The 18,876-nt window shown below is 40.5% G+C and overlaps 1 protein-coding gene across 25 annotated transcripts in view; it reads right to left on the bottom strand.

Annotated features, from left to right (window-relative positions):
• KALRN (kalirin RhoGEF kinase) overlaps positions 1-18,876 on the bottom strand; it is a 434,749-nt gene that overhangs the window by 186,348 nt on the left and 229,525 nt on the right. For all 25 annotated transcript variants that reach the window (XR_014947909.1, XR_014947910.1, XM_085552327.1 and 22 more), the window contains one exon: positions 7,096-7,218. Coding sequence is in view for 23 of the 25 variants with exons in the window: in XM_085552327.1 (XP_085408453.1) it covers positions 7,096-7,218 (123 nt within the window). In the remaining 2 variants the exon portion in view is untranslated. The remainder of the gene's footprint in view (positions 1-7,095; positions 7,219-18,876) is intronic.

Raw genomic sequence — 18,876 nt, 5'->3', positions numbered from 1 at the left:
TACCACCTGGCCTTAATAATTACCTTGATTTGTTACTGAATTCAAATCTCTTTGATACTGACTTTACCTACATGAAATTTCCTGCACTAAATACATGCAAAGCATCATGCTTGCAGTGAGCCACAGCTGCTGTGGCTAATGCTGTGCAGCTCTTCCTAAGACACAACTGGCTGGCCCACAGGGTGTCACCTTGAATCCCCACCACTATTAATGGCTACAAGAAATGGATCTGAGAGTACTAGTCTGCCTTCATTATAAATGAGACTTGGACATTGCTGCAATTAATCTTCCAGAATCAATAGGTAGAGTTTGAAAGCCCACTGGGCTGCCAATAAGAAGAGCACAAGGAAAAATTGTCAGAGGGGATCCAGAGCCTTCAGGTAGCACTGGTTTTCACCAGCATACAAAGTTCAGTCAGATCAGCAGTGGTTCATTAAGTCTGTGTGCTGCAGCTGTATGCTTCTTCAGAGGAGACCTCACTAGAACACTGAACGTCTCTTTAGTTTTTATGCTGTATAAGGCATCAGTGCTCATTTTTTTCCCATCGTTACCTGAACACACACATTCCAGAGTTCTTCAGGAAATGTTGGCTTTCTTTTCTGATTCCAAATGAGACAAATTCAAATCCTCAGAACTCCCCACACAACTGAAATTTAATTTTCTAGAGCTTCTAGAACTAAAAAAGGCACGTTTCTTAAATAGCTTCATTGTTCTGCCCGTCTGCCATGAGAACAGCAGCTTGCCTTTATAGGCAAACGAAACGAACGTATTCTAAAGATACAAGAATAAACCTACCCAAATAAATCAGCCATAGGAAGTGAGCTTCTGGCAACCGTCAAAACCGGACTGCTACCAGTCCTTGAGATTTCGCAGGCAGTTTAAGGAAAAGATAAACTTGTCAGGTGATTTTGGAGGAGAAGTAGTAAAAAAGGAAATAATCTGTAGCTTGAGGAGCAATGCATTGTGATGCAAATTCGGAGCCAAGCCATACTAAGCATAGCTCTCAAGAGACTGCCAGGAAGATCTCTGTGCCAATACAGGGTTCTCTAAAAACAGGTCGCCCTTATTACTAGACTGCAAAGTGCAAGTGGCCACCCATTCAACTGCACTATCCTAGTCCTGAGTCACCAGGACCCTCTAGGCTTCATGCAGAAAGTTACTCTATTGCTTCCATGGTGAACTATGTGGCTGTCTAAATATGCTGGTAGAAGTTTTGAGATCTACACATCCCCACCCAGATAACCCCCTCAGACAACCCATATTGAAACCCAGGCCAGCCACAAGACGCCACAAGTTCTGGAGCCCAACACTGCTACTCCTCTGCAAGTACTGCGGTGTCACCTGCTGCCAGCGAGCATTTTTTCCTCTTTGTGTTGAGATGAATACATTTGCATAAATGGAGCAAACAGGAAACTAACTGCACATTATAGCTTCAGAGATACAAATGGGGCTGAATTTTAGTTGTCTGTCTCAGTGTTTTGCTTCCTAGCATAGCATTTGGCACTATCAAAACCACAGTAGCGCTGCTGACTTTAAACTTCTTAGTGATCTAAACTTTAAAATTCTTACCGAATTTGTCTGCTTTCTCCCTGTCTCAGCCTAATATTTGATCCTACATTTTATTTTGGTCACCCAACATAGAGGGAGAAACCCAGCATGCCTGGTGAGGTATTCCTCCCAGGTAGGTCACAACATTAAACAGAAAAACAGTGATAATAATAAAAAAACCCACCACTCTGGGACAAAGCTTCCTAAGTGCTCATTATCAGCCTGGGTTCCCAATTTATGCCTAGCTGGTTTACATTAGTACTGAACTTCATGCCAAACTTTAGAACAATGACATCCAACAGGGCTGGAATTTGTAAGGGAAAGCACTGGGTTTCTATCTTGAAGGCCAAACAAGTAGCTGTTTGCAATTCAGGGTTGGCTTGGCTATTCCATTACCTCACTTGGTTTTAAAGCAGTTCAAGAAAAACTACGTTCAGCTGTGAGATCACAAAATATCATTAATTTTTTTTACCTGCAATGAATATTCTTACCGAATTCACTGGATATTTCACATGACTAGTAATACAGCCATACTTTTTCAACATGCTTGTACTTAACAGATTCTTTATATCCAAGAGCTTTTAGAAAACTCTGAACTGACAGCATCTTATGAACAGTTCAGTGGATGAAGGGGAGACAGGAACACCAGAGCACAATTTGCTTCTCAGATGAAGAATACTCCTTATTTTCCCTGGAGGTGAACAAAGCTGGGCTGGATGGAGTTCTGGGCCACCTGATTGGTGGGTGGCAACCCTGCCCAAGACAGGGGGGCTGGAGCTCGATGATCTTTAAGGTTCTTTCCAACCCAAGCCATTCTATGATTCTACCATTTTGATTTCCAGTAGAGTATACAGACCATTGGCTTTCAGTGTATCATCTGAAATCCTTCCCTTATAGGAAATACAGTTATCTCCTCAAGAATAGAAGAGCTGATTTAGAACTGTATAGAGAAGCTGTTTTAGCAGTAAGGCCAGAGCCAAGAGCTGCCTCTGGTTACCCATAGAAGCTCCATGCACTTTGATGCTCAACCCAGCCTTCCATCTACTTTCTCACAGTGTTTCACACTGAAGGACAGCTCCATACATTTCAGACTGAGGCCATTCAGAACACAGTCGAAGAATTTACCTTGTAAACATCAGTGCCTTTGTTTTGCTGTGATAAATAAATTAACTACTGCATGCATGCAACATGCCCGCAAGTACTAAATACTAAACCCCACTAGCGGAGCTGAAGGCTTTTACGATGCACAGTGAGTGCCATCTGCAGGCTGCAGCACGTAGTGGTGCAGAATGCACGATGAACTGCTCTACTGAAAAGCTGATAAATGCAGGAGGAGTACAGAACCCTTTGCTGAGAAGCATTCAAATCCCAAAGCACTCAGATCGGAAGCGAAGCATAGGGATAACTGGAGATGTTTCTCCACTGGCTTTTCACATTCTCTGCCTGCAAAAAAAAAATGCAGCAATGCCCTCAGTGAGCAGAGATGAGGCCACAGTAACCTCAGGTTTCTGGGAATGCCAGGAGGGAAAATGGTCTGCAGCCCCACTTTCACATGCAGAGAAGAGAAGGGTTTCCATCACGCACAGCTCAACTCAGTAGTGCTCGAGTGCTGAGGGATTTGGGGGTGCACTCTGTTCAATGTAATTTTTCCACTGGAAAGAACACTGGGTAAAAGCAACAAATAAGGGAAGGCAAGAGAGGCTAAAATGAAATTATGTTTGGATTTATAACCATAATTGGACAAACTATGTCCACCTGATTTGTGTAAAGCAACCCTAGACAAGCTGTAATTGCAGGAAGGGCAGTGTTTCTTTGGTTGCTATCTTGATAGCCTCCTTATCAGCAATCAGTTTCCCTGTGCAGGAAGCACAGTGCCCACAGTCTGGTGTGGTCAGGGTACAGCCCAAGAACAGCATCAGCACTGACAAAGTACTCACCGGTATGTATATACAAGACACAAACCTCCCTCCCAAATTCAAACCTTTCCCATCTGTAGAATTCCATGTAGAACAGAGTAAAGAAATTGCCAGTGTTATCTAAGCAGCAAATCTGACAGAAAGAGACCCCACATTATATTTCCTATTGCCCACAGTGAGCTGCTCTAAAAATCACTGACATTTTCCAAGCACAGCTCTGTGCAGGAAGGTGATCTATTTGAGCCATGCCTGATTGGATCATTACATCCAGATTTATAAATCTGTGAAGATTCTAATCAGACAGAGAGGGAATAGGTTCCACCTCTCCATCTAGTGCCTTGGCAGGTCAGTCAATCAGCACATTTCTCAGCACGGCAATCCCAGGTACACTTTTTCTCTTTACATGTAGCATTCAAAAACATGAACTTTTTGCCCGCGGTTGCAAATATCACGAAAACTCATGAAAATTGCTTCTAGTGTGACCTTTGCAAATGCCTTCCTCAAACAGCAGGAGATAAAGAGCAAATATATTGGAGCCGAAAGAAGGTAGATGTTGGAGGATACATTTGTGCTGTATGGCAGACTTCTTTGTCAGAGAACTGCCAGAAGCAAGAACACTTGTACTGTCAGTCTCACCAGGTATGTCAGCATTACACTCTTTTAAAAACCACCTGTTTTCATTATCACTAGCAGACAGCAATTAACATCCAGATGAGGGGAATGGGCAAACTTTTCAGTCTTTTGTTTGAGGATCTTAGCACCTGTGCTTTGCTACTTGGCTCTATAAGGAATAAATGATGCCAGCTACCCACCCTACCTAGGGCAAAGGTATTTACTATCTGAAGGGAAAAAAAAAGTTATTTTTTTTATAAATTTTATAAATTTTATAAATTATACTGAAGTTAAAATGAACTAATTGAGGAGCAGCTCTAAAGAGTTAAGCATTAAGAGGAAAGGAACTGGGAAGAGTAAAAACTGGTCACAGTCAGAGTTGGGAGGAGATTTATTCCCTAACCACAGAATTGACCTCCCTAGCAGCTTCTGCTGGAGAACCCCAGGTGTGATAAATTTATGACCTTCACTCTTACCCTTGCTATTATTCTTTTGAAAGCAAAGAATATTATATTCTCAAGTCCTTGACCTGGGATAAAGCCTGACATTCCTTTCACTTCCCCCCTGCTCATGTCCCCACGTCCATCTGCCAGCATCACATTCCAGTGTCACACTGCAGACAGGCTTCATAAATTAGCATAGGCATTCCGGTGGTGAGAATGCATGGGAGGAAGGGCCCAGGAACCATTTCAATGAAAGCTGGGGAAAGGTAGCAGAGCTTGACATCTTTCAGTTATTTTTAATTAGCAAGTATCATAAATTTCATACTCAGAGCACAGGACTGCTTACAGTTGTCCAAGCAGAGCAACAAGATGCTTTGTAAGAGTAAAAGTGAGATGATCACAGAAGTGAAGAAATCAAAGTCAGAGGAACTTAGAAGGGATTCTACGCATGCAATTTTTTTTTCTTTCTCTCCATCCTCCTCTGAATCACTCTCCTCCATTGGAACCCATGGACTCACATCCAGTGAGCTGCATTCGTATGTCCTTTACCCCACTCAGAATTTGGCTAAATGAAGTGAATGGAAATCTATCTGAAGTTATTAACAGGCAAACTGTCTGAAATATTTTAGGAGCAGGATTAACAAGAGGGATCAGAAAACTTCCAGGTGAAGCAATTCCTTTCTGGCTTACCCTGGTACCTACACACAGACTTATCTCTAAATAACATCAATCAGTGGAGCAAGCCTTTATTCAGCTGTTTCTTGTGTGCTCTCGTTGTCAAGACTGCTCATTCTTCTGTCTTTCCTCACCTGTTCTTCATTTGTTTCCTACATCTCCAGTGACGTAGTACTCCAGGAGGAGGAAAAAAAGGGCGAAGAAATCCAGTAATGTGAGACAGAGCTGGAGCTGCGATCCTAATACATCATAGAGGAGGGAGGTTCATAGAACATTAATACCACAAAGGACTCTAGATCACCTGGTTTCAGTTCTTGTGTATTACTAGACCTTCATTTTCGTTCATTTACCCTTAGCATTGGATCTAATAATGGCTATGTAACTCACATCCCTTGGAAAGGTACCTAATGTTGATTTCAGGCTGAAACTTCCCACTAACTCAGGTTTTTGGATGACCCCTTCAAGTGCATGGTCTGCAACCTCCATATGAATGCACATGTTAATAAATTTGAAAAAAGGAACTCCAGAAATTCAAAACTCTTGTCAGGAGGCTGAAAGCCACAGGAGGCCCCAGAACATCTTAGAGATCTGTCAATCTAGAGCTGCTGCTTTCAGACTGTATGATATGTCAATGGTATGCAAAGATGTCTCATTGCAGCTGAAAGGTGTACCAGCCAAGGAATATGAGTATTCCATTGACAGCTGAGCATCTAATTAAATGAAGGATGCTGGCAAACTGAATGGATTCAAAGAAATAGTTAACAAAGGAGTGTTTAATAAGAACATATTAGCAGATTTAAATATGCTTAACTTGGCTAAGGGGCACTTATGGGAGGTATGCTAACATTCAACAGATATTTCAGGGCTGTTATTTCATCTCCTTCCTTGGCATTTACCTCCTTAAGGGATATAAACAAGACATAGGGGATATACACCATGGTTTTATATATATGTATGTATATATAAATTGAATATAGGGAGAGGAAAAATAATAATAATCTTGCCAGTAGCTGCTGTCAGGCAGTGAAATAGCTTCCCTTGGAGTGCAGTGAAAGAGCAATGTCCCTGCTGCTGGAACATCTAAAACTAAACTAGGCCAACACACAGGAAAGTTACCACAGAAAAACAAAACTAAAGTCTAATAAATTTTTGTCTTAAGCCATAGTGAACTATGTAAGCAAAAACCTGCCTGAGTGCACCACAAAGGCAAAGCATTTATCCTATGTAAAGCAGAATTTATCAATCAGAATTTTATCTGAAATACCCAGTGCAGAGGTACCTTCACTGGAGACCAATTTCTCACAGATGTTGCTTCAGCCTAAGACAAAAAGTGTAACATGATCTGACAGGGAGAGCTGAGAATGGATAATGGCTGGTCATGAGCCAAGGAAAAAAGAAAAGGAAAGAAAAAAGGAAAAAAACAAAGAAAGAAAAAGAAGCCAGTCAGTCCCTGGAAAAGCTTATCAAGGTCCCCCTTTCATTTCATTCTTGTAAGTAAAGACTGGATGTATGTTTAAACATCAACTATGAGCATGTTTCAAGGAGTTATGGGCTTTTGGGAAGGAATTTTGCCTCCATGCCAAAATATAATAATAACTGTAACATAATAATCCTGTACTGCTAATAATAACTACCTGTGATGATTGCCCTTCTAATGCTGAAGCAAATAAAAAACCTCCTACATGACATACTGTACTTGCATAGACCCGCTGCAGTGATTTTCCAGTGCTGACTCCTGCTGCTACCAACCGTGCTCTCACAGTGTGCACGCAAAGCTTCAGAGCTGTGACACAGGATCCTGGTAAGCTCCAGATGTTTGAAGACAGCAGCATGAATTTATAGAGCTCCCAAAATACCAGTAGTTGTTTTTTTTTTTTTCACAGTGTATTTCAGATTCTTACCTGTGCTACCTCTTCAAAATCATCGTGTCTTTTCTGCAGTGCACGTGCTCTGTGCAGAGACTTCCCCACTCCTGTGTGTTTACTCAGAAAGGCTTCTCCATGATTTTCAATCCAGTCCAGTACCTGCCAAAAGAGAAGAACATCCAATTACCTGTCCTGTCTCAGCAGCACAGAGCAATCCTTGGGGGGAGGCAGCTGCAGAGACATTGCCTTATGTTAGCTGGGGTTAAGCACATGGTGATCTGTCAGTGTCCTTTATGACCAAATAGAAGATACATTTTTATAGATGTTGCTGGTAAATTAAGATGATTGAATCCTTGCTATTCAATTTGTTTTGAAGAGCAGTTTAGCTATTGGAACCTGACAGGCATTAAATATTTACTTTCCCATAAATGAATTTTGGGGAATGGGAGTCAGAAATCTGGAATCTTCTGCAGTGAGCATCTTCTTACAAACTCCCTGTATAACCTGAAAACAGTGGCATCTGATTTCACACAAATAGCAGATTCCAACAAGAGGTGCCTCAAATGAGCCCAAAAGCATGAATTGATTTTTATATGGGGAGAAAATATCAAAGTAACCAGAAAGAAAATGTTAAGAATCCTTCAGTGCAGGCTATAAAACATAGAAAGAACGCACCAGCAAACTTGACCAGGTTTTCAGCTCCAAATGTAACTGAATCCTATAGAGAAGTGGCAAATCTGATATATTGAGAGTTAAAGAAGATTTTCTTTAAAAGAAGATCAACCATATGAGTTCCATCCATTTGGAGCTCCTTCTCACAATGACACTGGCACAATTCTGCTATTATAGCCATCACCATTCAGATTAAATCTGCTCAGGGTCTGCTACAAGCTGTAGCATCTCAAAAATGGAGCTTGGTGCTATCATCTTGGGGAATTACAGAATGTGATCTCCACCCTTTCTCTCTCTCTTCCTCAATACAGAGGGAATAACAGTACTAGAAAGAGCAGAAAGAGCTTTTCTGCAATATGTTCTTGACCAGAAATGTGTATGTTACTTGTAATAACAGTAATTATTGGAGGTTAGCCTTCCAGCATTCGTGTCTCTAAAAGTCTGCAAATAATTCCATTAACATCTTCCTTCCTCTTAATTTATCTATTAAAAAAGGAACCAGATCAAAACTCAATTTTGAAAAAAAATATATCTTCTAATGAGGGCTCATTTTCTAAATATGACTTCAAAAATTGCAAATGGCTTTAATTTAAATGATGCTTGATATGAAGCTAGTTTGCAGAATGTATGCTTTCCATCCATTAATATTTGATAGCCACTCACTGTAATTCTACAGCAAATTGCTCTAAAAACTTTACTGTTCATAGCATTTAAATACTGATCACACAACAGTTAAATGTTCATATCAACCAGTGTTACATTGTGTTGTTTTAGTCACTGTGAGATGACTGTTGACATAGATTGCTGCCTTTATTTTACAAAGAGATGTTCCAGTACATACTGCAATTCAAAACAAGGAATACAACATGTGATGCTCACTTCAAACAAAGATGAAAACAAAAGCAATGAGTTCTGCTCCAAATATGGGTGCTCTATCTCAACAAAAACAAACAATCACAAGTGCTAGCACATTAATCCACAGAGAATACATCTCTGTTCCAGCTCTCATCCGGGAACACACTGTCTCATGTTGCATTTGGGCAGTTGTCTCTTGCTGCCTGTTACAGAAGGGTACCATCTGGTGATGCACCATATCCTTCCTGTAACGTGAAGGCTGCCCTCTGAAGGCTTCTGTGCAAGTATCGATTAGGTTTGCAAATCGTTTAGCTTATGAGATTAGACACAAGATACCCCTTTGAAGTGATAAAATCATATATCCACTTCATAAATCAGCACTAGGTGAGAAGACAAAAATCTATGAATTGTTTGCTAATGACACTGCCTGTAACAAGCTATTTGATCACCTCCTTTCTACGCCACTCCTCTGCTGTTTCAGATTTCCCAGCCTCTACCTGCTCTTAAAAAAATTCCAGTTCAAACTGCTCCATAAACTCTACCTCTGCCACAATTCCTGTAAGAAAGCAAACCACGACTTTGTAAAGAACAACTCAATAGCATTTTCCACGGCTCTGAAACCCACAATAGCACATTTGATCACCCCAGTCTTCAGTGCATAATGGTCCTAACAAACCAGTCTTCAGCATTAAAGCATCTACCATCTATTAAGCTCACAATAATCTGAAAACATGGGGAAATATTACATCTATGCTTCCATCATACAAGGCACAGAAAATTTACACTAAATTAAGAGCTGAGATACAGAAAAACAGGCAAAGCAACAGCAAGAACATAAATCAGGTACAAGAATAAGACAGATACAGCAGCCCCTACTTCCCAGTAAACACAATGAGAAATGTGGAGCAATTAGTCTACAGCAAATGTAGGAAAAACTCTGAAAGGTCATAATTAGACCTGAAATCATAAGAAACAGTAAACATCTACCTGTCAGTGGATTAGGAGACATTCTTCCTAGCCTCCAAAGAAAGGAAATGTTTTTAGAAGTAGAATAACTGTGCAATAATTCAAAGTGAACATTAGCAATTTAATTGAAAGCAAGGACTATACAACTTCCTCAACTGCCAGAAATTAACATCTTGAGATACAGTTAGTTGTTGAAGTTACAGTGGTTTAGTTCAATTAATTTAGTCACTCTTTAAAAACAGCTTTATGAAGCAGTTAAAAATCCAGTTGAGTGTTTGCCAAATTACATCTTCACATTTCACCACTGTCCATCATTGCTAAGCTATTTCGTTCTTAAAACATCTAGAAAATTGTGAATTTGTTGGAATTAAAGTACTGTGCTCCAGGTAGGTCCATCATCAGAGGTGTTTCTTGAATTTTGCAACTCCAGCACATATCAACTTTTTATCAACTTTCTTCCCTGTATACATTTCTTGCTGTGCTTCAGCTACTTTGTAAGCTGCTTGGGACAAAGGTCAGGCCCTCCTTCCTGCTTAGTAGCTCCTAGCAGAGCAAAGCCAGATCCTGCATTGCAGGACACACAGGTTGAGCACTGCCAGGACACACTTCCCATGCAGGAGAGCATTTTCCAATCTAGCCTGCAGTCCATTAGATAATATTGCTTAATGAAAACACGCCAGTTACAAGCCCAAGATACAACTCCAAGCAGGCTGCCAGAATCACTTAGGAAACTTTGTAACTCACAGATATTTTCTTACAGGATTGGAGGGCAATGCAATACTTCAACCCCCACCATGGCAGATTCCCGTTCCGCACTTACTGACCCAATTGCTCTCAGCTAGTGGACTGGGGTAGTTTCCGCTTTCCTGCTGTTATTCCAGGAGATCCCTGAATTGACCATGGGAATAAATAAGTTACTCTGTTTCCTGTGTTGTGCCAAGAAAATAAGCAGCAAACCCAGGCCACCAAGAAAATTAAAGAAAGCCTAGCACAGCTACAGCAGGCTGACTGCACTAATTTGATGAAGAATAGCTGTGCGTGTCCCTTTATGAATGATCTGTGTAACTGCCAAAAGAGTGGCAATTCAGATAGGTTTCACCTGAGCACAGCACTGGAAGCTCATACTTACAAGAGGAACTCTTCCAGAGTCTCTCCATACTCTGTTTTGCTGATGATCAGACTCTTGCCTATTGGAATTCTAGGACCCATGATACACCTGGACTGGCAAAGTAAATAGTACCCAGGAGAGATCATGGAGAAGTTACTGGAGAGTCCACTTACAGGGGATGATGGTAGTTTCCATGGGGTAAGGTAGGAAAACATGAGAAGAAAGGAAGGATGATTTTGAGGAAAGAAGGTTGAAGAAGCAATCAGGCAATAATAAAGCAAAGTTCTGGGATGATAATTGTTCTTCCTCTGGGCTAATTTGTATGATGGGAATACGGTGAGATGATTGCATTAGTGCAGTTAAGGTCAATTCTTTTAATAGCTTAAAAGGCTAATTTGATTTTGAAATAAAAAAAGGAGATGGGCACTATTTTTAAAAGGCAGACTGTTCAATGCAGCTCTTTGAAAATGCAACCTCTTCCCATAGGTATCATTCTTAATCAGTAACTGTGAAAAACAAGAAGCATCTCATAACTTTATTTGGCTTTAATTTAAAAGCTCCTTGGAATCCAGCCTCTTTTTTCAGATGACGAGCAATTGGACTTACAGTTCAAAGTTGCACCAGGAGGGATTTATACAGGATATTAGGAAGAGTTTCTTCATGGAGACGGTGATCATGATCACATAAGGACATAGACATGGCACTATGGGATATGATTTAGTGATAGGACACAGTAGATCATGTTTATGGTTGGACTTGATGATCTTGAAGGTGTTATCCAACCCAGATGATTCTATAACTCCTTCCCAGCAAGACATTATCCTCTGCTCACATTTTGCATCAAAAGAACATGTAGAGAGTAATAAATTCACTACTTTAAAGAACCATGTTGGTTAATGAAGTTAGCTAAAAACAGAGTTTCTACATTCTTGTAAATTGTGTTTCTTTTAGCAACAATAAATGAAAATGAAATGAGAAAGACTTGGAGAAGAACACAGAGATTTCCTCAAATATACCTGCCTTGCTCCTACAGGAAGGAGGTGAGCAGCTTCAACTGGTGATTAAATCTGCATTGAATAAGATGCAGTGTGTTGTTGTAGCAGTGATGGGACATCTCCAATCCTGCATTTGACCCAGGCCACTTTTGAACAGTTTAATTGCTCCTGAGCGAGATGACCCACTAAAGAAGTGCCTTGGCTGAGGGAGTGATTAATCTTCATTACTTTAAGTCCCACTGTTGTTGCCATAGTGAGTCAAATTGGGTTACCATGAAAACCAAAAATAAATGATACCATTATCCACTTAAGAGGCAGATTTTGATCTCACCTAAAATGGTACCAATTTGGAGTAACTCAGAGTGTTAGATAAAATCTTTTGTACCTCTAGCAAGTTTGCAATAAATTCCAGGGCAATTCCAATAAAGTGTAACCAATTTATTCCACCCCATTTCAAATAGGTGCATAAGTATTGCCTAACTTTAAATTCTTATGCCTTGAACATGTCAGTAAAAGGAAGCTAAACAGTATCAAGTTACCTCTAATGCTTTATTGCTTGGTCTTGAGTTACTGTGGGCTGGAGTTCTGGTGTGACACGAGGAAACCATATAACACTTCAAAACCCATGTTTTTATAATATCTCCACCATTTCCACTCTAGAAATCAACCTCATCTTTTTCCTTTTCTGTCACTACTATTACGAACAATTCTGTAGTGTATTATATAGCACTGCATATGCATGGAGCACATGACTCAAAGTATGTGTGCTCTAAGGATACTCGCAATCTACTCCCTTCTTGGAAGGTAAAAGGAAAGGGCCTCCAAGTGATAAAACATTCACTTGCTGGGGAGACCACTGCATTTCTGGGTGGAGGCAGTAGCCACTGTGTGACTGCCAACTTCCATCCACCGCAATCATGTCTGTTCACAGATAACATCATTCAACAAAGGTCAGCACGGGCAGCCCAAGCCCTGGCCTCCTACCAGGCCCTCCAGGAGAATTTTGTGGCAGTAAGAGCACCAGCAAAGAAAGAGCAAACACTGAGAATCAAAAGAAAACTAAAGAAATGAAAAAATCTCCCAACCCACAACTCATGGAGACTTAATATATTCTAATCCTCTTTAATGACTAAAATGCACTCCAAGTCTGATTTCAATTAAAACACAGTTTCTCTGTTGTATTCTAAATCATAGCTGAAAATAGATTTCTTTTCCCTTCTATCCCTGGCCCTGTCACAGCAGGGTAATGTCAAGCAAAGGTCTAGCTGAGAAAATACACCAAAATACAAAGGAACTTATCCTCTGGCTTTTCCTGCCATTATTAATGGTTCATAATAGAACCCAAAACAAAAGTCAGCCATTCTCATTTGTGGTTTTTACACCCTAATTTAAAAAGAGGTGGTTTTTTTTCCACTTCTTTCTTCATTATAATTTAACATTGGTGATACAGTAATTTGAAAAAAGTTATTTTTAAGAACTGGTATAAAGTTCAGCCATATCTTATCTTTAAAACAGAATAATCATCTTTGGCTCCCACAACATAACTTTTATCTTCAGAAATATCCGTATCCGACCCTAAGATGCAGATCTTACTCCCACCATAATCCCCAGCAAAATATCTTCGGTGAACATGGATAAGGACCCCCTGTTTGTAAGAGATGTTAGGCAGGGTTTATAATTACACGTCTAGCAGAATTGGAGCCTCCAAACACACTCTGGAATACCATGTTTTATGTTCCATTTATGAACAAATTTAGTTCATATGACAGCCTCTTAGAGACTGCATAAACTAATGTGGATGAGTGCACTCTTAATGTACAGATATAGCTCTGTTAGTGTAGTTTTGACGCAGTGGAGGGGAGCTGTACCTTACTCTCTCCAGTCATTTTGGCTAATCATGTTGAATTATGTGAGAGCTCTCATAAATAAGCAAAAAGCAGCAAGGATTTCATATCAAAAGTACACTGGAATTCAAGTGATTTGGTTCAATGCCCAGCACTACAGTTCAGCAAATGACTCAACTTCCCTGCCTCCATCCTCATTTGTAAGATGACATTAACCACACTTGCAGTCAAAACAAGCAAGGCTGACAGAGAAAGCGTTTGGAGTGAAAGCTGCCTTTATTTTAAGTTTCTGCAGCCTCTAGCAATATGTGGCTCTAAATCTGGTTGGGATTCTAGGGACCTATTCCAATACTTGAACATACTAAAATATCACAAATAGTAAACAACATAATGGCTGCCTTACACAAGTAAGCAGACAGTCAATTTAAAACCAGAGCTTTAAAATAAGCTGAAAATTGTTCCAAATTCACTGTAGCATAAATGCCTAATTGCTATGCATGTATATAGAAAGCCTGAAAGATCATAGCTTGACCTGTTGATATGTCTGTAACTAATTCATCTTCACAGACTAACCTGGCCAACTATCCAGCTTATTCTATATTTGATTCAGCTCAGACAGTCATATATGTTATCTCGGTCAGATTGACTTGAGACCCAATCGGTTCATCCCACTACTGCACAAACCAAGCAATCTGAGGCTCAGGAGTTTTGCCTATTTCTAAAAGAGAAGGTGTCATTGAGTTGATAGAACTACACTGATTTATATGCACTTAGGACAGGATGACTAACATGAGTTCTAATACTTCCCCAGTCTTTTCTCAAGGAAAGCCTCAAAATGCTGCAGTAAACAACTTTCCCTGCAGTCACAGCATGGCTTAGGTTAGAAGGGACCTAAAGATCATTTAGTTCCAACCATGTACAGCATTGCCACCCACTAGATCACACTGCTCAATCACCCAGAGGTTTGTCACTTCCATTTTACCTTTCCTTTTCACTACAGCTCCGTGTGGTAAATATGTACTCCCTCAAGTTTGGGTCTCTTTCAAAAACCAGAAAACACATGCAGCTGCTGTTAAGTATGATTTTTATAATCACTGTCTGCTTTTCCCCTTTTACTGTAGTTATTCCAAATACCACCACATCATTAAAGAGGTCTCAAAAAGAAAAGCCACGCAGTCCCTTTTACCCTTGGAAGGAAAAGCAACTTACAGACCTATCAGTACTCCTCTGCTGCACAGAGCAACTAAATTAAGAAGGAGAATTAAATGCAGAGCCAATTACAACAACTAAAAAAAATTTACTCTATTCCCTTGTTTCCATTCAGCCAAAAAAAAAAAAAAAAAAAAAAAAAAGAAATCCTAATGAAATCAGATTGTAGGTGTTTTTATGAGCTTCCTGGACTTTATGTGGAAGGTTCACCTCTGCACAATTTCTCATTTTAAAAACAAAAATCTAACCCCTGTGCTTAAATATATAGATATATATATATATATATACTGGTGAGAATGCAGTGTGTTCTGGGAGTTGGAACTAGATGGCCTTGGAGGTCCCTTCCAACCCAAGCCATTCTATGAAATGATTCGTGTGATCTATGCAGAGGAGACAGTTGATCCTAGTCCTAATAGTTAAGGAGGTGCAGTGTTTATCATTTGCCTCTTAGGAACTGCACATTCATTTCAGGGCTCTGGCAGTGCTGGCTGGCTGTAAGCTGGGCATTTTAAGAGGAATACTCGCCCACTTCCTCTGGTCACCAATTGAGATCACACAGCCTTCAATAAATGTGGTCATCTACACTGCAAGCACTCCAAAAGGGAGTGGAAATACATATCCCTCTTACCCTGAGGAAGGTCTTTGTTCAACTTTACATAGCTTTCCTTTGGTAAAGTTCCCATTCATCAAATGCATCCCACTTATCTTTCATTTTCTTGATTAAATGTTTTACTTGATAAAATTTGGCAACTGCCTCTCTAAAAACATTCCAAGTAACAGAACAATAGACAGACAAATGAAGAACTAATGTTTCTTCCTTGATGCCTGGCTTGTTGCTAATGTTCCCAGAACAATTTTTTAAGGAAAACAAAAAAGAAAGAGAAAAAATCATCAGGTTAGAAAAAAAACCACCCGTTCTATTCTTTAAATGCTGAGCTCCTTTTAGAGCTTGTTTTCAAAGCTGTGTGTGGGTGGAGAGGCTATAAATAACGACATATGTGCATGTTCCTTCTGTGCAAGACACAGAAAATGTGCTCTGCATCAGCATAGAACGATGCTGCTGTGCTCTGCATGAGGCTTCTCCAGGCTGGTGCAATGCTGTGGGTGTTGCTCTTTGTGAGTCATTTCCCCAGTGCTCAGAAAACATACCTGGTACTTTGCTGTAGCACGTTGAATTTGCAGTACAACTAGTCAGATGCCAGTCTCCTATAAAGGGTAATGCACAGAAATATTTTCTTAGCCCAGAGAGAAGGTTTTGGTTGTTGCTGTCTCTAGCGCTCTTTGGAACACCAGTTCTTCTCCTAAATCTTCTCTCAATGGCTAATGCCCAGGCATCCATGTTTTACTCCACATTTATCCTCTCAGAACAATTTCACAGGGCATAACAACCAGGTCAGGCAGATCTGGGCCAAGCTACAGCTTGAAGTCTGGTCTGTTTATTTAGATGCGGCCTGAGCTATGTGAAAGAACAGCCCCAGATAGACAGAGCCACACACTCCCCAGAGGAGAGGGCTCTAGAGGAAGCTCAGTCACAAGAGGGTATAGGAGATCTCACCAAGAGATTTTTCTAGACACAAATTTCTACAGCAGCTCTGCTGCTGGTCTCTACAGCTCTAAAGTGTCAACAGACAAAACAGCATCCTGATATCAGCAACCTTTCACGTTTTTAAGTTCATAGTGCTTAGATGATGTTGTGACCATGAGCACCAGGGACTTCCTCAAACCCTCAATTATTTAACATCTTGTGGTACCTCTGCATCTGACCTCTCTGGCATCAAAACCAAAGAAAATCAGCATTTGCAGCCCTGACAGTAAGTTGAGACACCTGCAGGACCCAGCTGATTTGGATTTTTGATAGGAAGCTCTGATTTATACCTCCCCGGTGTTGACAGAAGTCATGAAGGACAGCTATTGTTACAACTAATTGCTCAGTTTACCTCATTGAGGGGGAAAGCATCCAATTCTGAAGAGAAATGTTTGCAATTGAAAGAGTAGTGCTTTGTGTCTTGTAAAGTATCTTTATACATACTTGCTTCATTGACTGTTTTTCTTGGTGAGACTGTCTGAAAAGTAAGAGAAGTACAGCAAGTACATAAGAGGGACCAAAGGAGTGTTGTGAATTCTTCAGGAAAGTACATTGACCTAAATGTTGTAAACAGAGCACAGTTGGTTTTAACTCTGCCAGCAACAGCTGTGCCTACAGGCTTTGGGAGAGGAAACAAAACAGAACTAATAGAGAATGGACAAAGACACAAAAACCAGGACTGTGATCCACACTTCCATCCCTGCTCTTTTTACAGCCCCTTTCATTGCCTCTGTTCCCTTGTTTGTGAAACAGAGAAAGCAATCCACTGATGTAAAACACTTCGTCAGACTGAGATAATGACACAATTACTGCTACCGCTAACAATTCAGTGGGAGCCTCTAAAAGCTCAGGAGAACAAAACAAACCCTGAATGCATTTTCTACATGTTTTTCAGCTCCAGCTGTAACCAGAGCATAAATGTTAGTGTAGGCATAAGTGAAACTGTATAATGGTAAGCAGGTAGGCATCTATCTTGTCTAACAGCTCATCTACTCAACAGAATAGAAGCAAACTACGTGGCTGGCTTGTAATTTCAGTGCTCTGGGTCACTGTTTGGAACTGCTATCACTGTTCTTCACAGAAATTACTAATTTAGATGTGAACTAAGAGAGCGCTATCTACATCCTGATAGCATCAACCCAACTAAACTATTCCTAGTTTAAATAAGACGTCTAAAGGCAATTAACAATTAGAAAGAACTGATAAAGCAAGGATGAGCTTTACAACAGAGTAATCTTTAATGCAAGCACTATGCTCCAGGCCCAATGGTGACACTCACTGCACTGAGTGTCTTTTTCACCATGGGGAAAAACGCTGATTGACCAGAATACTGAATGAAGCACTGCTTTAGGCTACTGTTGGGAACAAATGATTTAATCACCTTCATTTAACAAGGCTTATAATCACAGCATGTACCAAGACAGTTTTAATAAGGGAACAAACTTCGGCAAGAGCAAAGGGATCTCAGTATGTAGTAACAGAAAAGTTCAACAGGTAGTACAGCACTGCAGAACCCTCAAATACCCCTGACAGGGTCAGAGCTCCTTGAGCCCCATGAGCATGAGGCCAGCTCCTACGGGGCTCTGGTCTGATTTGAGACTACAGGCCAAATATAAAAGGGCAAACCCATGGGGGAGAAGAAAATATCAGAGGCCAAGGGTGAAAGAGAATGCCCTTTAGGCCAAGAGTGGCTGTTCTTCATCCTGGCAGTTCCCAGCTATCAGGGGCATGGAATACAGAGCAGAACTAAAACAAAAAGCCCAGGCTATGTGCAAGGCTATGTAATCTTCCCATAACCATATGGCTGATTTCTTCCACAGGTCAAAGCAGAAATGGATCTCCCAAGGGTTTTGAAGGGTGAAGGGCTAGTGACCTTACAGATGGATCAAAGGAGGCCATGGATAAGACAGTGAGGATCTGTTTGTGGGGAGGCAAACAAATGGATGCTGGGTCCTCAGCCTCCTGACTGACTGGTTGAGATGATATAAAAATAAACCAGGATATATGCACCATCAGGACCATACTTAGGAGAAGTCCTTTCCTCGAGGAGCAACCTTGAGAGAAGAGAAGCCACGTAAAGGACTCCAAGAATGAGACTCGTAGGCAGTGTGAAGGACAGTGAGACAGTGACATTCCTTGACGGCACCTTTTCATAATGATAAATTTACTTTCCCCACAACTTAAGTTTTCTGTGAAAAATCTTTTCTTCTTTTTTTTCCCTCCTGGCTTTCTGACTTCCAGCATATGGCATCTGATAACCTGACCTTCCCACCCTTCTGGATTCCTGGCAACTCACACACTTTGAAAAACCTGAGGCAGCAACCAAGCGTGAGCAACACCCCAAATACAGCTTTCATTTTTTTTAAGAGTTACTTTTTGCTGTAGGGGAAAGAAAAAAAGAAAGAAAAAAAAAAGGTTTGTTTTGTGATTATTTTTTTTTTTCTTCTAAGTTTTCATCCTGATTTGGGAAGGAAACTATCTCAAGGTCAACATGTTTGTGTGTGACTAAAGCCAAAAATAAAAGTAATTTTCTCCATCCCTCAACACACATCCCATCCAAAAACTCCAAAGGCAGGAAAGAAA

Source organism: Coturnix japonica, chromosome 7 (assembly GCF_054131305.1).
Source record: "Coturnix japonica strain WE chromosome 7, WE-NBRP24, whole genome shotgun sequence".
In the NCBI taxonomy this organism is placed as follows: Eukaryota; Metazoa; Chordata; class Aves; order Galliformes; family Phasianidae; genus Coturnix; species Coturnix japonica.
Note: the sequence above shows the minus strand (reverse complement) of the source record. Positions and strands in the feature narration are given on the sequence as shown.